The 17,180-nt window shown below is 43.0% G+C and overlaps 1 protein-coding gene across 40 annotated transcripts in view; it reads right to left on the bottom strand.

The window, feature by feature from the left end:
- DGKI (diacylglycerol kinase iota) overlaps positions 1–17,180 on the bottom strand; it is a 474,617-nt gene that overhangs the window by 239,445 nt on the left and 217,992 nt on the right. For 32 of the 40 annotated variants that reach the window (XM_021079007.2, XM_021079008.2, XM_021079004.2 and 29 more), the window contains 2 exons: positions 4,305–4,376; positions 657–773 (listed from right to left, as the gene is read on the bottom strand). In XM_021079007.2, the coding sequence (XP_020934666.1) occupies positions 657–773; positions 4,305–4,376 (189 nt within the window). Of the gene's footprint in view, positions 1–656; positions 774–4,304; positions 4,377–5,598; positions 5,721–17,180 lie in introns of those variants that run through there. The other 8 variants (XM_085005364.1, XM_085005365.1, XM_085005370.1 and 5 more) reach the window with 4 other exon arrangements.

Here is a 17,180-nt window from a genome sequence, read left to right as displayed (position 1 = left end):
CATCTAAGATAAACGTACAAAGGTAGAATCGTCTCTATCAAAGATTAGGAGCTTGTTGAGAAAACTACCAAGGTTTCCCAGAATTGTTTAGCAGAGACTCCCCAAGACAGAAAGTACAACGAGGTGAATACAGAATTGAGACTAGTTGTTAAGAGGATACACTCTACTTTGCCTTAAGCAATGAGTGTTGCCTTCTAAGCGGGACTTGGGCATTTGGTTGGGTATCAGGTTAGAAGTGGTGGGAACCTCAATCAAACGCTGAAGCCTCCAATTGTGCCCTCACGGCCCCTCCCTGAGGTTGCCCAGGCTGAAAGAGAAGAGAGTTGTGTTAAGAAGCAGCTGCACCCACCACTGGTCCGTAAGGAGCTCTGGAGAGAGTGCCCATCAAAGAGAAGAATGTTAGCACCTAAAGGGGGAGGAAATACTCCTGCTGTGGAACTTGACTTTCTTTAGGAAGAGAAGGCTGGTTCCATGAGAGAGCCCAACACAGTCCAGGGATGGGCTAATGGGATGAACTGGGAAGCTATGCGTGGGACCGTGGGGATGAGTGAGCAGAGACTGTAGGAACCCAGAGACTTGTCAGGGGGAGAAAAGCAAAAAGCAGCAGTTACTCTCTCTCTGTGCTGGCCCAGCAGCACCAGGGGCCCGGCAGTTACCTGAGGTTTCTTCACCTTAATGATCCAGGTGGGCGGGACGATAACAGCAGCATGAGCCCCCAGCGAGCAGGGTTCCTCAATGTGATGCAGCATGAAGCAGGTCACCTTATTGTGAAACTGAAGGGAAAAGAGGCCGGTCAGCAATTTTGTGCAAAGGGCAATGCGGCTGCAAGAAGGAATGAGTGTGCTCACATGCACGCGTGCACACACACACACATACACACACTCACTGAAGTCATTCACTCCTCATCACTGCCCAACCAGTCCCAGGAGCTTAGAGACCAGATTTCAAATTCACTCCACTTTACCAATTGGTAACAAAAACTCAATCTTATAGGACAAGTCCAGCTAAACCTTGATAAACTTTTCATAGGATATTTGCATAAAGACTTGGGAGACTCTTTGAAGGCTGACTTGGCACATGATTTTGTTCCACTCAACTTGCGCTGGGCACAGACATGGTTGATCTGGGATAATGCTCGGGAGACAATGAAGACATGCAGAAAAGCAGGGCCGGCCAGCTGCCTCTCCTTTTTCTGTCCATAGATGTAAATCCTTCCTATTTTAGCGGACCCAGGAAAGAAAAATCTTTGGATTGAGAGTCCTCAATCCAAGAGAGAACAAAGAGATGGCTTCTGTTGGGTCTGTCTGGAGCTGCTGAAAAAAGTAATCGTCCTATTCCACTTGGCAAGTCTAAAGTGCTTTTTGTTTCTGAAAGGAAGGACATAAACACAGACTAATGATCATAATGACACCTCGGATCTAAGGGCTTAACTCTATACCCCGAGGGACTGAATAACCTTAGACCAATCACATTTCCAATCATCTTTTTTTTTTTTTTTGTGACTGTAAGGTGATGATGATGTGTGGTAATATTTGTTTTCTAGTAAGCATAAAAACCCCATTACACAATTAGGGGCTTTACAATTTTAATCATGGGGATTTGTTTGTTTTTAAATGTAACATTAGCTACTACTTGGATTATACTTCATGTGACCGCATAATGTCGCATCTTAACTGAAACAATGTTAAGACTGAAAGGGAGCCCTGAAAATAATTAGGTTGGAACAGCAGGCAGAAATTAGGACTGTTTCAGGAAAAGTGGCAAATGTAGCCACCCCAATTTTACCACATCAGGGCAATTTCGTCTTTATCTCTGAAGGTCTTCGAAATCTGACAATGATCCAGTGGCAAGTTACTAAATCAATTAAGCAAGCATGAAAGACTAGATAGTAAGTCCCCCTCCCACCAATTACTTGTGATCTGCAAACAATCTAATATACCAGAGAAACGTTATTTGGAATTCCTCCTTTTAAAAGAGATTTTCTTTTAGCAATTCAAATAAACCCCCAAATGAATGGCCATTACAATTCTAAAATGATAGGCATCTCAAAGAGACTGCCTTCCAACTCTCTCAAATTGCACCTGAGTCATCTCTCATCCTGAGAGACTAAGAAGTAAGCCCCCAACTACCTGAATTTTAAGTGGTTGAGTCAGGACTTGAATTCATGAAACTCAGTTGCATTTTCTGCAGCAGAAAGTACCCAAAGAAGGCACTTAATTGTCTGACATCAGATATCCTAAAGGAACTGCCTGAAGTATTAAAATACACCACCACTGCAATCTGTCTTAACTACAGATTACTTACTTAACCAAAGCTTTGCCACAGGGTTCAAGTACGAGTTGTGTTGTAACCATTCAACTGGACTACAGATTAACAAAAAGAGAGCACATGTGTTCACAGCAAGGTGGGACTGCATTTTAAAATTAAATGACCTTGGGTCCACCATCTAACCACACCCTGAGAGCTATAGGGGCGAGAGCAGGTGGAGCCCATCTGAGGCCAGGTGGATGCTATCTTGCAAGTGGCATCTCACCAGATCAGGGAAATCAATAGTATAGCTAGTGCTGGGGACCTCTGAACCCTAAATCTGCTTCTTCTTCTCTAGGCAGAGATACCGTTTTGATGGCACAGGCTCATTCAAAGGCTGGGATGGCCTTCAATTTGTGAACAGGCTCTTAAACCGAAGCACAAAGATTATGTGTCTAACAGTTAACTGAAAGAAGACAGAAATGCCAAGAATAAAAAATGTGCCAGGAGGGTGGCCGAGAAAAAAAGCGCTAAGTTTCCAGACCAAGGCGTCCCCACCTAGTGACAGCAGATCTTCCTGACATGTTGGGGCTGGGGGGATTATGCTAGAGAGACTATGAGGTTGAACCTGATGGAACTGTCATAACTCAAAAAGATTTTGACCCACAAAAATATCAATTTCATGAGGTTCAGCTCAATGCATCTGCTGCTCCAGCCCCACGGCCTTGTTCGTCTAGATAAAACTGATGTATGCAGAGGTCTGAAGTTATCCTGCAAACCCTTAACCCAGTTAAAACACAGCTCTTTCTTTTCAGGTGGGCTGTACAGTGAGGGACTATACATCCTGATACAGAGTCATTCAAAAGAATAGGTGAATTGAGAGATTAGAGCAGGGGTCCAAGGACTTTTCTATACAAGGATTGGATAGTAAGTATTTCAGTCTTCTGGGGTCCTATTGTTTCTGTTGCAACCACTCAACTCTGCTATTTTAGTACCCAAGGAGCCAGAGATAATATGTAAAGGATGGGCATGGCTGTGTTCCAATAAAACTATTTATAGAGACAGAAAGCAGTCGGATTTGGCTGACAGGCTATAGTTTGCCAACCTGTGAGTTAGCATATACATTGTCTAGTTAAAAATAGGTCCAAAGACAAACAAACAAAAAAACCAACCATTTGTTTGGGACAGAGGTTTTTAAAAAATGAACAAAGGATAGCTAAGGGAGAAAAATAGGGAAATTGCCATTGAATCCTAGTAAGTATATATGTTCAAGTGTTAGGGGAGTGACATTTCAGTGACCATACAGCCAACTGTAACAGCATTCAAACCTAAAGGAGGATATAAGACTGCTCTTATCCAAACACAACCTAATCCAAAAAAAAAAAAAGGAGTTCCCCATCGTGACTCAGCAGTAACAAATCTGACTAGTATTCATGAGGTTGTGGATTCCATCCCTGGCCTCACTCAGTGGGTTAAGGATCCAGCAATGCTATGAGCTGTGGTGTAGGCTGCAGATGCAGCTTGGATCCCACATTTTCGTGGCGTAGGCTGGCAGCTGTAGCTCTGATTCAACCCCAAGCCCAGGAACGTCCATCTGCCACGGGTATGACCCTAAAAAAAACAAACAAAAAATCAAAACCCATGTGCATCAAAACCAGAAAAACCAAGATGCCTGAATTTCTGTGTTTGATCATCTAAGCTTGCAGCTTCTTCTAACCACAGAAGTCATTGTCAACAATCTAGGGCAATGGGGAAATTAAGTGGCCTAGGAGTGCAAAGTCCTCAATTCTTCCCAGGGATAGAACCAGGAGAGATTCTTTTCAGACTTTGATCCAGGCTTCACTCTATATAAGTGAAAGGGATAATTTATCTCTATAGTTTCTCCCAGTTCATTTATACTATAGTTTTGCAGTTTTAAATCTGTCTTTCCCCACAGATCCTACAAGAGAAATAGTACATCAATTAGGATAATGTTCCACTGACAGATGGCAACTCCAGCAATGACCTATTTTGATGAAGCAGGAGCCCACTTGGTTTTGTTTCATCCCCAAACTTACCGCCTGCTTGCACCAGGAACAGCTGATGGCCACAATCTCTTTACTATGGAAGGAGAATTTTTGCTGGAAGCCCTGGGATATTAGAACAAGAGAGAGAGAATTAAAACCATCTCCATCACAACATGCACCTGTCTTCTTAAAGCCTAGTAAAGTAAGTATGGCCAGGCTGAATATAACCGGGAATGCAAATGCCACAGTCGAAACTTGTGTCTCCACCATCTACATGCAAGAGAGTCCCATCCCCAAATCCTCTAGGGCGTATGGGCTGTACCACCAGTGACTCAAAGTCAGTTGTTCTTTTTTCCCAAATCAATGTGGTTCTGATTTTTCTTTTTTTGCTTTCAAGGGCCACACCTGCAGCACATAGAAGTTCCCAGGTTAGGGGCTGAATCAGAGCTACAGCTGCCAGCCTACCCCACAGCCACAGCAACACGGGATCCAAGCCACATCTGCAACCTACACCACAGCTCCTGGCAATGCTGGATCCCCAACTCACTGATTGAGGCCAGGGATTGAACTCTCATCCTCGGGTACTAGGCAGATTCGTTTCCACAGCACCACAACAGGAACTCCTGTTCTGCTATTTTTTAATTGTAAGCAAAAGCAAGGCCACTATTGGTGCAAGGGTTCTTTATAACAGAGGTCACCCATCTCAGTGATTCTCTACAACTTCAACATCGAGAGCCCACAAAGAAAGAAAGTAAGTGTGAGGGAGTTAGGGGACCTAGAAGTGAGAGTCTGGGAGGAGTCCAAGGGTGTAGCAGGAAATTCAAACACTTTCATCATCCCCTTGGGGCGTCTGGGCTCAAAACAAGATTTCAATTTCCATTCTTTGCCAGCAAGCAGCAATGAGATTAATGGAATGGCAAACACAATCCTCTTAACGAACAGAATTACTTTTCCAGCAAGAAAAGAAGAGATGCTTTTTGGCTGCTGCTCTTCCTCAATAATTACAGAGAGAAGTAGGCAGTAAAGCTCAAGGAATTTTTTTTTTTTTTTTTTTTTTTTTTTTTTTTTTTTTTTTTTTTGCCTTCCCAAAGCTCATCCACTGCAATCTGCCTGGGAAACCTAAGTCCAAACTCATGCACAGTGATAACAAAACAAAATCTTACAACAAGGCTTTTCTAAAGTGATCCAAAGAAAACAGAAAGATGCGATGGGTGGGAAAGCTTTTAAGGCACTGGCTAAGACTTGCTTAATGTGTACAGATAACTTTAAGTTCAAAAACCTCAATTTACTTGTTATTAAAAGAAGTCCCAATGGCATTTTTACAGTCCCTGTAATTTCAACCTACCTGCAGCATTTTATATACTGTTGATCATTTCCTCCTTTTTGGTCCTCTCACCTCTTTGGCTTCCTAAACACATCCAGTTCTCCTTGTAACTTTCCAATCACCTTGCACGTGGTCATAGGACCAGGACCCATGTCCACGCCCTGTGCTCCACAGTCCCTCCCTGACTCCTCCTCCTTTTCCCCAATGTCAAATCTCACTTCAAGAACATAACCTCTTCTGCATAGCAGATTCGCCTGGATTTTGAAACATTTCTCCATCAACATCCCTGTCTCAACAACTTAAATGATAGAATCACTAAAGCACAGAGGGCTTCCCAGAACAAGCAAGGTTTACTGTGTGGCACTAGCCGCAACCCACACAGCCCCCAGCACCTGTGAGCTCTCACTGCCTGACAGAAATAGCTTCTGGAGAGGACACTGTATCCAGCGTCGGGTCCTTTCAAAGATGAGGCACAGACAATTCAATGCGAAATAAAGTGGTCCCAAATAGGAATTCACATCACTTGAAAAGTTCTTCCTTAGTGCTCAAGCCAACTGGCGACGGACTGAGCAAAAAAGGAGATGATTAAAATCTTTGCAGAACAGATACTAACTCACAAACTCTGAAAAACTTATGGTCTCCAAAGAAGACAGTGTGGGGGAGTGGGGGGATGCGCTGGGGTTGTGGGATGGAAATGCTATAAAATTGGATTGTGATGATCATTGTATAACTATGAATGTAATAAATTCATTGAATAATAAAAAAAATTAAAAAATAAATAAAACTTCTCTTTAGAGCCACAGCCAAAATTTGTGACCACTGTGAGGCAGGGCCAGCAGCCAAGAGCAAGGATGCTGGTACCCGGCCTGAGTGAGGACTCATGAAGGCAACCTTGGCTGCATGGCCAGGGGGTTCTCCCACCCGGGACCCCACACCCAGCAAGCGTCAAGCCCTGTGGACCTGCCACGTCACGGCTGGACATCTGCTCCATTTGCTAACTTGTATCTCCACTGACAGTCGTTTCCCCTGTGTTCTTCATTCTATCCTGGGCCACGCCACGGGGAAAAATGCTGTTTCTTAAATATCAGCCTCAATCTCAAATATGCAAAGAACTCCTTCTTTCCTTGAAATGACAGAAAAAATCTTCACACTGGCATTCAGTGCCATCCATAATCTTCCCAGCCCGTTTTTCTGCATGAATCTCCCACTTATCATTATAAATTTCTGCCTGTAGTGATATATGGGTTTAATTATATTTGACATCTTTTACTCTTTTATATTTCCATTTTTGCCAATTTCACTATTTTTTCACTGTTTTAAAATTCCCAACCCACCATCTAGAATGCCTACCACTATTTCACATACAGCATCTGAATTTACTCCCACTACAAAATCCAAAAAAGATCTTCTAAGATCACAATTCACTGTGATCTTTCCTCCTAACCTACAGAGCCTGTACCTCCCCCTTGGCATTAATGAACAGCTGCCCAAAGTTGCTGGTTATTTTATGTGCACGTATATTTTCTCTTCAGTGGAATCATAAGCTCTTTGAGGGAAGTCCCTATAATATTTCTTAATAGGTCTCTACAACCTAGCATAGTTCTTTGAATATCATGGGTATGGCGTGACTATTTCCTGATTAATTTAATAAGAAAACTGCTCCTATCACGCTGTGACCCAGCTACAAAATTCACGCTGTCCAGATTTTAAAAGCCTAACCCAGACCACTTGACCCTCACTCTACCATCCTCCAACTGCTATGGATACAGCAGACATCCTAAGCAAATTGCTTAACCCTTCCATTTTCTTTCTCCACCTGCAAGCAGGAATAAAAATGCAAACTTCTCCAACATCAGCGAGTAGTTAAAAGCATCAAATGAGGCAATGCATGAAAAGCTCTTTATAACACAGTACACAGAAGTGCAGCAGTCCATTTATCACTACAACCTCTTCCAAGCCCTTGCTGACAAAGTCCTCTAGTGTGGCACATGCAATGGTCTATTCAATGGCACAGAGGGAGTGTATTACCCACCCACCCCCCACTGATTCTTGGCCTTCTGACTTTAGGGAGAAACAGATACCATCCAGTAGAGCTCTGACAGCCAGGCTGATACTACAAACAAACAATGAGGCCAGTCACAACTGAGGCGCTGGGCATGGCACTTTTATGCAGAATTGTGTTGGGTCCCTTGGAAAAGAGCCTGGTGGTAATCAGCTCTATGTACTGTTTTGGATTCTGGTCTGGCAGAGTCACTGCAGCCATGGCTTCAGGGTTATTGTCTAACATAAAGACATAAATAGAACCACACTGGAGCCTTCATGGACCAAGTTCCCACAGACCACCTGCAGTGGGAGGTTTTGGCTAGGATCTCAGCACAGCAAAAAGAGCCAGCTTCCTAATTACCCACTTTTAAATGCTGGCCCAAATCTGATATTATAGCACAGACAGATGCCCTCACTGAATGTCAACTGACTCTGGAATTTTGAGGGCTATTTTGTTCATCACCATCAAAGAGGAAAATAGGGATGTGAGGTCAGATGCTGTGGATCTAAATGACTTCAGAATTATAAATACCATAAACCTTAAGGGACAAAGTTCTTTGAGTTTTTTGGCATAAAGTTTAAACAACATTTATTCTGAACAGCTAAAGCTCTGTGGCCTCTTTTTCTGGTGCAACCTAAGGCATATCCCAAATAGCACTCAGTTTTACAGCTTTGGCTGAAACCAGAAAAAAGGGCTTTACCTTCACAAACAAACTATTTTATTGCTTATGTATTTGACCTAGGTTTGGGTGAGGGAATTTCCTCACCATAGCCTGATTCCTTGTTTGATTTGATTTGATACAACCCAAGAGTTGATACTATTCTTGCCTCCAAAACTTTAATCACCACCACCAAAATCTCTCCATATCCACCCACATGTTCAAGCTTTACAAAAGGCAAACCCAAAGGAACCATAAAATAAGGCTAAATCAGTATTTATTCTTAAAACAGAGAACTTCAAACATTTATTCTGAGCAGCTAAAGCTTTGTTGCCTCTTTTTTTCTGACTAGAAAAAAAAGGTGGCACCTGTTTCAACTAATGATCTACAGACCTTTGAACTAATTCTGTCCTATTCAGAGCTCAACTTTCAGTCTTTAATTAGTAAAGACACCTTGAACTGATCTCTTTCCTTGTACATGGATACTGTTGACTCTTTCCCATCAGGAAGCTATTCAGCCCAGTTTTCCATGGGTAAGTGTACCCTTGCCTGGCAATGCAAATCAGATTATTAAGCTAGTTTTATAAAATGCATTTTCCTTGGCTTTATCACAGTATAAAAATGGCACCATTTTTACCATTGTCATTTAGGCAAGATTAAGGTTTATTTCACTGCTAGAAAATCTAATTTACCTGAACTTCCTAAAGCTTCCTATACTAATTTTACCGGTCTTAATGTAAAATTTTTATCAACATTGAAGATTTTCAAAATGCAAACATATGTGGTCATCTAAATTGAATGAAACAATGTCTTTGTAAATGGAACTAGAGTAAGCACTTTATAACTTCTGACAGTGCTGCAAATTATGTGATTCTACAGTTACTTTATTAGAATTATCTTTGAAAAAAATCTCAATTCTTGTCCACTGGACTTAATTATAACACGCTATGGCATTACTTAGAAGCTCTGAAAATTTATCAGTGCCCTTACCATCCATAATATGCCCTCAACTCAAAGGTAATCACTGACTCACACACATATATGGACATTTGATTATTCCTCTATCAAGCCTTCGGTGCCCCTCCATTCTAATGTTGGTAATTGCAATTTATTAATCAGAGCCAGTCTTAATGTTCTCAGATACTTTTGCTTTTTCTATTAATTTATCCACATCCCCCCCCTCCCCGCCACAACCTACAGGTCTTAAAATGAGTCTCCCCTAAGTTTTTGGGAAAAGCAAATTTTAGGGCACCATATTCTCAACTTAAGTTAACACTGTTACCACAAACTTGTCACACTATATGAAGAGAATAAGATGTGATGTCCAGAACAGTTTTATCAGAGGCAGATGGCTTCATGGAAGTAGATGGCTTACCCTTGTAATTAAGGCATAACTGAAATTAAGCCTATAACAATGGCCACAGATTTAATATCACTTTATGTGTTCACTATTTTAACTGTGATGTTTATATTTCATATTTTATGACTATTCTAATGTAAAATAAATATACTTTATTCAGATACTTACATTTAATATGGCCAAAACTGCATACACAACTTAAACTGTTGGGGTTCTTTGTTTTACAATACCAGGGAAGTTCCTCTTATGAAAATATTTACCTAATGATGCAATTAGCTCCAATAATAATAGTCTTCCATGAAAATGAATTTCCATCGCTGACTGACCCATAATTGATAACCTCCTCAATAAAAAATTATAATTTTAATGCTAATATTCACCAAGAAGGTTTTTTGGAAAATTTGTTTTTAACAAAAAACTATTTTTTCTAAATACAGGATTGATGTTACCACAATTACCAACTGCAAATCATTACAGGTATTTGGAGAATCCATATAATCTATCAGCTTCCTGACAGTATGACATTCCAGGAAATAACTGGCTGAACTCTCTAACTGATTGAGGAAAATGCACTTCTTCTGGAAAAGCTAACTATACTCTCTTTTGTGCAAACTTAGACTACTATGCTCTGACAGCCTCCAGAAAACTGAGAAAGAGATTTTAAAAATTGGCCAAATTTACTCAGATTGTGCCCCTCCTGCTTCATGAATTGATGTCAAAGGAACATCACCACATACGGGATGCCTTAGAGAAAGAAAGATTCTGCTATTGAGAAATAGTGTTGACTTCACCTGGGGGTTTTCATAGTCAACCAATGGGTTCCAGCTGTTGCTAATACAGCAACTCAAGTAGGCCTATTGCTGTGAGATTTTGATTGCTGTTCCCTTCATCGCAGCAATTCCACCATCTCTACTTCACTTAACATGGACTGTTTTCTGGTTCAAGTTTCAAACGCCATCCTAGGGTTAGATCTATTCTTCCTAGTGGTACCTCAGATGACCCAATAATCTTTTGGCACCAATGTACCCAGCCAGCAAAGTGCAGAGGCTACTAAGAAAGAAAAAGGACTGCATCTCAAAAGATATGGCTGCAGGATCTAGCCAATTACATACCAGCAGGAATGGAACCAAGTCCTGAGGGTGCAGGAAAAAGAAGGCAGGACTTAAAGTTGGATAAAAGAGAGTTTCTCAGTGTGGGAGCACTCATCTACAACAGAGAACTTAACACATTATCAGGAACCCCAGAAGATGGTGCTAACACGAGCATATTGATACTAGCACTTGGATGGTGTCTGAAAACTTGATCAAAAAAAAAAAAAAAAAAGTCTATGCTAAGTGATGAGCAATGCTGCCATAGAGGAAGAAAAAAATCAGAATCTCAACAAGAGTTCCCATCATGGCTCAGCGGAAACTGAGTAGCATCCATGAGGACAATGGTTAGAGCCCTGGCCTCCCTCAGTGGGTTAAGGATCTGGCGTTGCTATGAGCTGTGGTTTAAGTCACAGATGATGCTTGGCTCTGATATTGCTGTGGTGGAGGCCAGCATATACAGCTCTGATTCCACCCCTAGCCTGGGAACCTCCATATGCCATGGTTACGGCCCTAAAAAAAACCCAAACCAAAACCAAAACCCTCACAGAAGGAGGCAAGTTAGAGAGTTGGAGTTGCTGTGGCATGCCAGGAACAGCTGGAAAGCCCATCAGTTGACTACGTTCTGCAAAAGGGCCGAAAGGACATCCACTTACCAAAGCAGTAAGAAATGTGCTGAGGAGAAGGGGGTCATCATTGTTGAGAAGCTCTCCCCTCTTCCGTAGGAAGGGCCTGATGGTAGGAAATCCTTATAGAGTGAGCACTCCTGATAGCAATTAGGATCATAAAGTTCAAAATCATAAGAAACATGTGGCAGCACTTAAGGTGGGGGTGATTACTGCAAGATGGGTGCAAGGTGGATGCAATTACTGCAAGATTGAAGTTGCAGCCATGAGGGCTTGAGCTACAGAGAGCTACCAAATGGTTGATATAACATGACCTCCCAGAAGCAAGGTGGATCATCAGGTGAAACAGGTATTAATCAACATAATCAAAAGAAATCAAGAACGGAGGATCAAGAGGTATGAGAGCAAATGCCCAATAGTCAATATTTTATCCCATTTCTGGACTGAAGTCAGTTTTCAAAGGCAGAACCCACTGGATGAAGGAGAAGTCCCCAGGAGAAGAATCTTGCAACATCATAGCAAGAGCATACATTTCCCTAGACTCACTCTAAAAGGATCTACTTGGTCCATTTACTTGAGTTAGCTGTATACTGGGGAGAAGGAAAGTTACAAATATTTTAATGAATATGGAACACAAATCCAAGTTAACACATATGCAGGGACCAGGGTATGAAGCAGCATCATGACTCCCTACTAGAGTAGGGATGTATGTGGTCCAGTTAAAAAGTGGAGTCCTAGACCGGGAATGGTTTAGAGAGAGTCTACTGTCTCCACAAACCCAGAAAGGGTTATCTTCCTTGGTCTCTAACTGCATAATTGGAGTGAATATACTGTGTACTTGGCAGAACTCCAATATGGGTTTCTTGGCCTGTTGTACGTGCTTGTATAGCAAGAAAGCCCAAATGAAACTCCCAAGCCACCCTCCCCAGTCGTATCTAAATCAAAACCAATGTCACATTCTCAGAAGTAATAGATATTAAATAATTTAGAAAGTTATAATAATGCTACTGTGTTTATTTTTTTAAGTATTAAATAATTTAGAAAGTTATAATAATGCTACTGTGTTTATTTTTTTAAGTACCATCTCTTTATGTGCCACCCCTAAAGGCTCAAGGGGGCAGTGGTCATGTTCCCCCAAATATCCCCATTTACTCCACCAGTGAGCCTTCTACAAAACTAGACATCACACATGAGAATGATGCTAGACGACTACAAATTCAACCTAGTAAACTCTAGTCACAGCTCTATGCCAAATTTCGCATCTTTTGGCCTTGAGCATATGCCCTATGCTCATCAATTTAGCAAATGAATTCTTTTTCATCTCCCTCCGAAAGAAGAGTCAAAAGCTGTTTGCATTCACTTGGCAGGGTTAATCACATACTTTTACAAGCCTTATGCCACGACTTCTAACACTTCTGAATCTTATCCAAATGTAGCGCAAAGGAATCTGAACCATATGAACATCCTACAGAACACCACTTGGTCCACCATATTAAAGCTATCATGTTAAGGTGGATCAGCAAGAAGTGGTAAATACATTGGAAGCTTTGGTGAGACGAAAGATAAGCCCTATGAAGAATTAGAGGTCCCACACATCAGTGAAGCTTCTAGGGTTCAGGGGACCAGGGCATGCTAGAATATCTTATCCAACCTAAAGGACGAATTATTGCATTTCACAATTTTGACTAAGAATAATGCAAAACACTCTGCAGGCCTCTTTGGGTTCTACAGGCAGCATAGTCCATACTTAGAATACTGCCCCAATTTACTGGAGGATATTAAATGCTGCCAGCTTAGAGTGGAGTGCAGAAAATGAAACAGCTCTGCAGCGGGTCCAGTCTGCAAGGAAAGTAGGCCCTGTCACTTGCAGCTAGCCCCAGGCTATGAGAGGCACTGGGGGCGGGGGAGATGCCCTGTAGAGTTTATGGCAAGCACCAATAGGAGAATCACAACACAGACTCTAGGATTCAGGAGCAAGGTGGTAGCATCTGTAGGAGAGATCTGTATAGCTTTCCAAATAAATAAATAAATAACACCTGGTTATGTCACTGTGTTCTGGGGGAAGAATACCTGATCACAAATCACCATCAGATCACCCAGTCCTGAGGCTGGGTGGGCCCAAGTCCAAGCCATCATTACATGGGAACATATGGGATCTGGCATCAGCAGTACCAACGAGCACAAGTAAGACACAGGAATGGGTCGCTCAGACTAGCCCCTATCATCCACTTCTGCAATATTAGGCCTCGTTCAACGCACACCTAGGGAATTATGGGGGTCCCATAGGACCATCTGGCAGAGAAGGAAGAAGCTGCAATTTGTTCACGAATGGGTCACCTTGGCCTATGAATCCAGGCCAAAAGCAGACCCCCACTTCAGGAGTGGCCCTGACATAGGTGAGAAGAAATCCCCCCAATGAACATAATTTCAGGGGAGAAGCTGGTTCCCCATTTTATGTGAAAAGCTAAGTAGCCTAATGTAAGAATATGTAGTGACTTACAGGCAGTGGTGAATGACTCGGCTAGTTGACCAGGGGCCTGGAAGAGGCACGCGGATGAACGTGAAGTGCCAAGTGAAGACCACTGTATTGCAGGTTAATGCCCACCAGAGAGCACTCCCCATGTAAGAACTAAAAGCTCAGACCTGAAAGCTCAGCCATCCACAGCACAGCGGGCTCAGGCTTGGAGTAGCTGTGGCTGCAGCGATGAACGCCAAGCTTGGGTCCAGGAGCGTGGGCCTCCACAACTACCACTGCTACTCCCACTGCTGACTGTCTAAACTGCCAGCAAGTTACCAAAGCTGAGCACCCATTTCGGCACCAACCCTCAAGGGGAACTACCAGGTACTTGGTGGCAAACTGATTAAACTCCTTCCACTCTGGAAGGGGCTGGAAGCTACTGTGACTGGAGGTAACACATACTCTTGTTTTTTTGTTCGTTTGTTTTGCTTTTAGGCCTGCACCTGCAGCACATGGAAGTTCCCAGGCTAGGGGTTGAATCAGAGTGATAGCCACTGGCCTATGTCACAGCCACAGCCACACGGAAACAGAGCCACATCTGCAACCTATACCACAGCTCACAGAAACACTGGATCCTTAACCCAGTGAACAAGGTCAGGGATTGAACCTGCATCCTCATGGTTACTAGTGGGATTTGTTACCCACTGCACCACAACAGAAACTTGTCAATATGTATTCTAGGTATGGGTTTACTCTTCCTTTCAGCAGGGCCTTAGGCAGTGCTACTCTTCCTGGCCTTACAGGGTATCTGACCCACCAACACAGGATCTTGTATAACATTTTGTCAGACCAAAGAATCCACTTTACAAGAATGGAGGTGCAGGAGCGGGTATATGGCCATGAGATGCATGGGTCCTACGACATGCCCCCTCACCCAGAAGCTGCAGGCCTGACAGAGAGATGGAATAATCTTTTGAAGATATAAAGTAGGCTGCAGCTCGGCCCCCCACCCTCTAGTCTCAGTATACTTACCAAATCCATGACCATTTATGGTGCTGTGTTTCCATGGTAAAACACATGGATGCAGAGACCACCAAGAAGGGAGAGGGGCAGGAGCCCTGCCCACTATCATTCCCACTGGCTCACTTGGGGAATTTGTGCTTCCGGTCCCCACAACTCGGCTCTGACAGCCTGAACACCAGATGGGGAATATCTCCACCGTGAGACACAAGGTAACAGGAGGCCCTTAAACTACCACTGCACACAGTTCCTTGGCATCTTTGTGTCAAGAGACTGGCACAGGAAGGAGTTACCATCTCGATCCTGGACAATTGATGGAGGTACCGTTGTTACATAGAAATGAGGCAGGAGAAAATTACCTGGTACCCAAATTCTCCACTGGGGCATCCATTCTAATTCTTTGTAAATTGTTGATGATAAATAGACAAGTACATCAGCCAAGACCAGGGGAGAGACTGCTTATTGTAAGCATCTTGGTCATACCAAGTAGGTCCCTGCTAGACACTTGAATGCTTGTGTGCTCTCAAAATTCACAGGTTAAAACCCAATCCCCAATGTGTTGGTACACGGAGGTGGGGGGTCTTTAGGGGCAATTAGGTTATGAGAGTGGAGCTCTCGTGATGGGCTAAGTGTCTTTATAAAACTGACTTTCCGAACTCCCTTGTTCCTTCTGCCATGGCAGAACCCGGTGAGAAGAGGTCATCTAGGAGTAAGAAGTAGGCTCTCAGCAGAAACCACATCTGCCTGCATCTTGACCTTGGACTCCAGCCTCCAGACTGAGAAATAAATTTCTGCTACTTTTAAGTTATCCCGTCTATGATATTCTGTTCCCGCAGCCCAAACAGACTGTCACCTGGACCAGAAGTGTTAGTTGAGAATGAGGCGACTACAGAAAGAGGGAGGCAGTCAGCATCAGGTGGAGCATCAGACCAGGGGCCACAGAAATGGCTGTCGCGTATCCCACTCGCCTTCCCCTTAGAGGTTTCCCCAGGAAGTAAGAATCTTGGAGGGGCTTTTCTTAAAGTGTATTTTCTGAAGCAAGTGATTCTGAGAATCACAAGGGGTGAGCTCTACAGGCTGCTATGATGTTCTACCCAGGTAACCTGGCCACAGGGCAGAGGCACTCAGTTCATCCCCCAGTTGAAAGAAGTGCTAGAAGCTGATGGTTTTCAAGGGAGTCACCTTTCTATCTTTAAGAATTTCCCTAAGCCTCAAAGAGTCACCTTGGCCAAGGGCAGCCCACATCCAAAGACTGGTCAAGGCAGGACACACTCTAAGGGGCTATTCCAGCTCCCTATGAGATCAGCAAAGGCCTTTGTTGTGGCTGCATTGCAGTTCACCTCCTCCCTCTGCACAAACGGGTGCCTTGACTGGTGAAGACATTTCTGAAGAAAGAGCCACAGGGACAAGAGTGACTAGAGCATCACATGAGCTGAACTACTAGGACATTGGCCATGCCAAAGACCAGGGGAGTGGTGGCACTAGCAAGATGTCTCTATGGGGACAGCTGAGTGAGTTATCCAATGGGGACTAGAGCAAGGAGCACTGCTTCTGAGCCCTCAACTCCCGCCTCCTCCCTTTTTTCAAAACCACTTTGAAGTACGAACACCATGCAAAAAACCTGTACATATTTAATGCATACATCTTGGTGAATCTGGAGACAAGCACACACTTACGAAACCATCATCACAATCTATACCATAAACATATCCATCACCTCCAACAGTTTCCTCCAGGCTTCTTTGGTTATTCTTATTTGATAAGTGATAAGAACACTTAACATAGTATCTACCCTCTTAGAAAAATGTCAAATGTACAATACAGTATTGTTAACTAGAGATACTGTGCTGTGCAACAGACCTCAAGGACTCACTCATCTGGCGTAACTGAAGCTTTGCACCCATTGACTGACACTTCCCCATTTCCTGTCCCCAAAAGAATCTGAAGGACATTAGCTCAGTGAAATAAGTCAGACAGAAGGACAAATACTCCATCATGCAAGACACCACTTATATGAGGAAGTAAAACAGTCAAATGCATAGAAGCAGGGAACAGAACAGTAGTTGCCCTTATCTCCTTTCTTGATACTCAGCCAAGGACAAAAAGAAAAGCCAGGTTTCCAGCAGAAGTGTTGGCATGAGCTACATGGAGAGGCTTGATTTTTTTCTTTTTTTGGACTTATTGTGTAACCCACTTTACATCCTCAGCAATCCTCCTAAAGCTAATATCAGAGGATTCCTCTGTTATAACTGGACAAACATACAGACAGATGAATGACCAAACTAGTGCATGGGTCATCACCCTTGAAGTTTCTTCTCTTGTCCCTAATTTTGCCTCCGACCTCTGAAA

The sequence above is a fragment of the Sus scrofa genome, chromosome 18, assembly GCF_054392235.1.
Source record: "Sus scrofa isolate SSC_HxYL_T2T_F1_AM1 chromosome 18, Sscrofa_HxYL_maternal_Yorkshire_Landrace_v2.0, whole genome shotgun sequence".
Classification (NCBI taxonomy): Eukaryota; Metazoa; Chordata; class Mammalia; order Artiodactyla; family Suidae; genus Sus; species Sus scrofa.
This window is presented reverse-complemented; position numbering and strand designations above follow the sequence as displayed.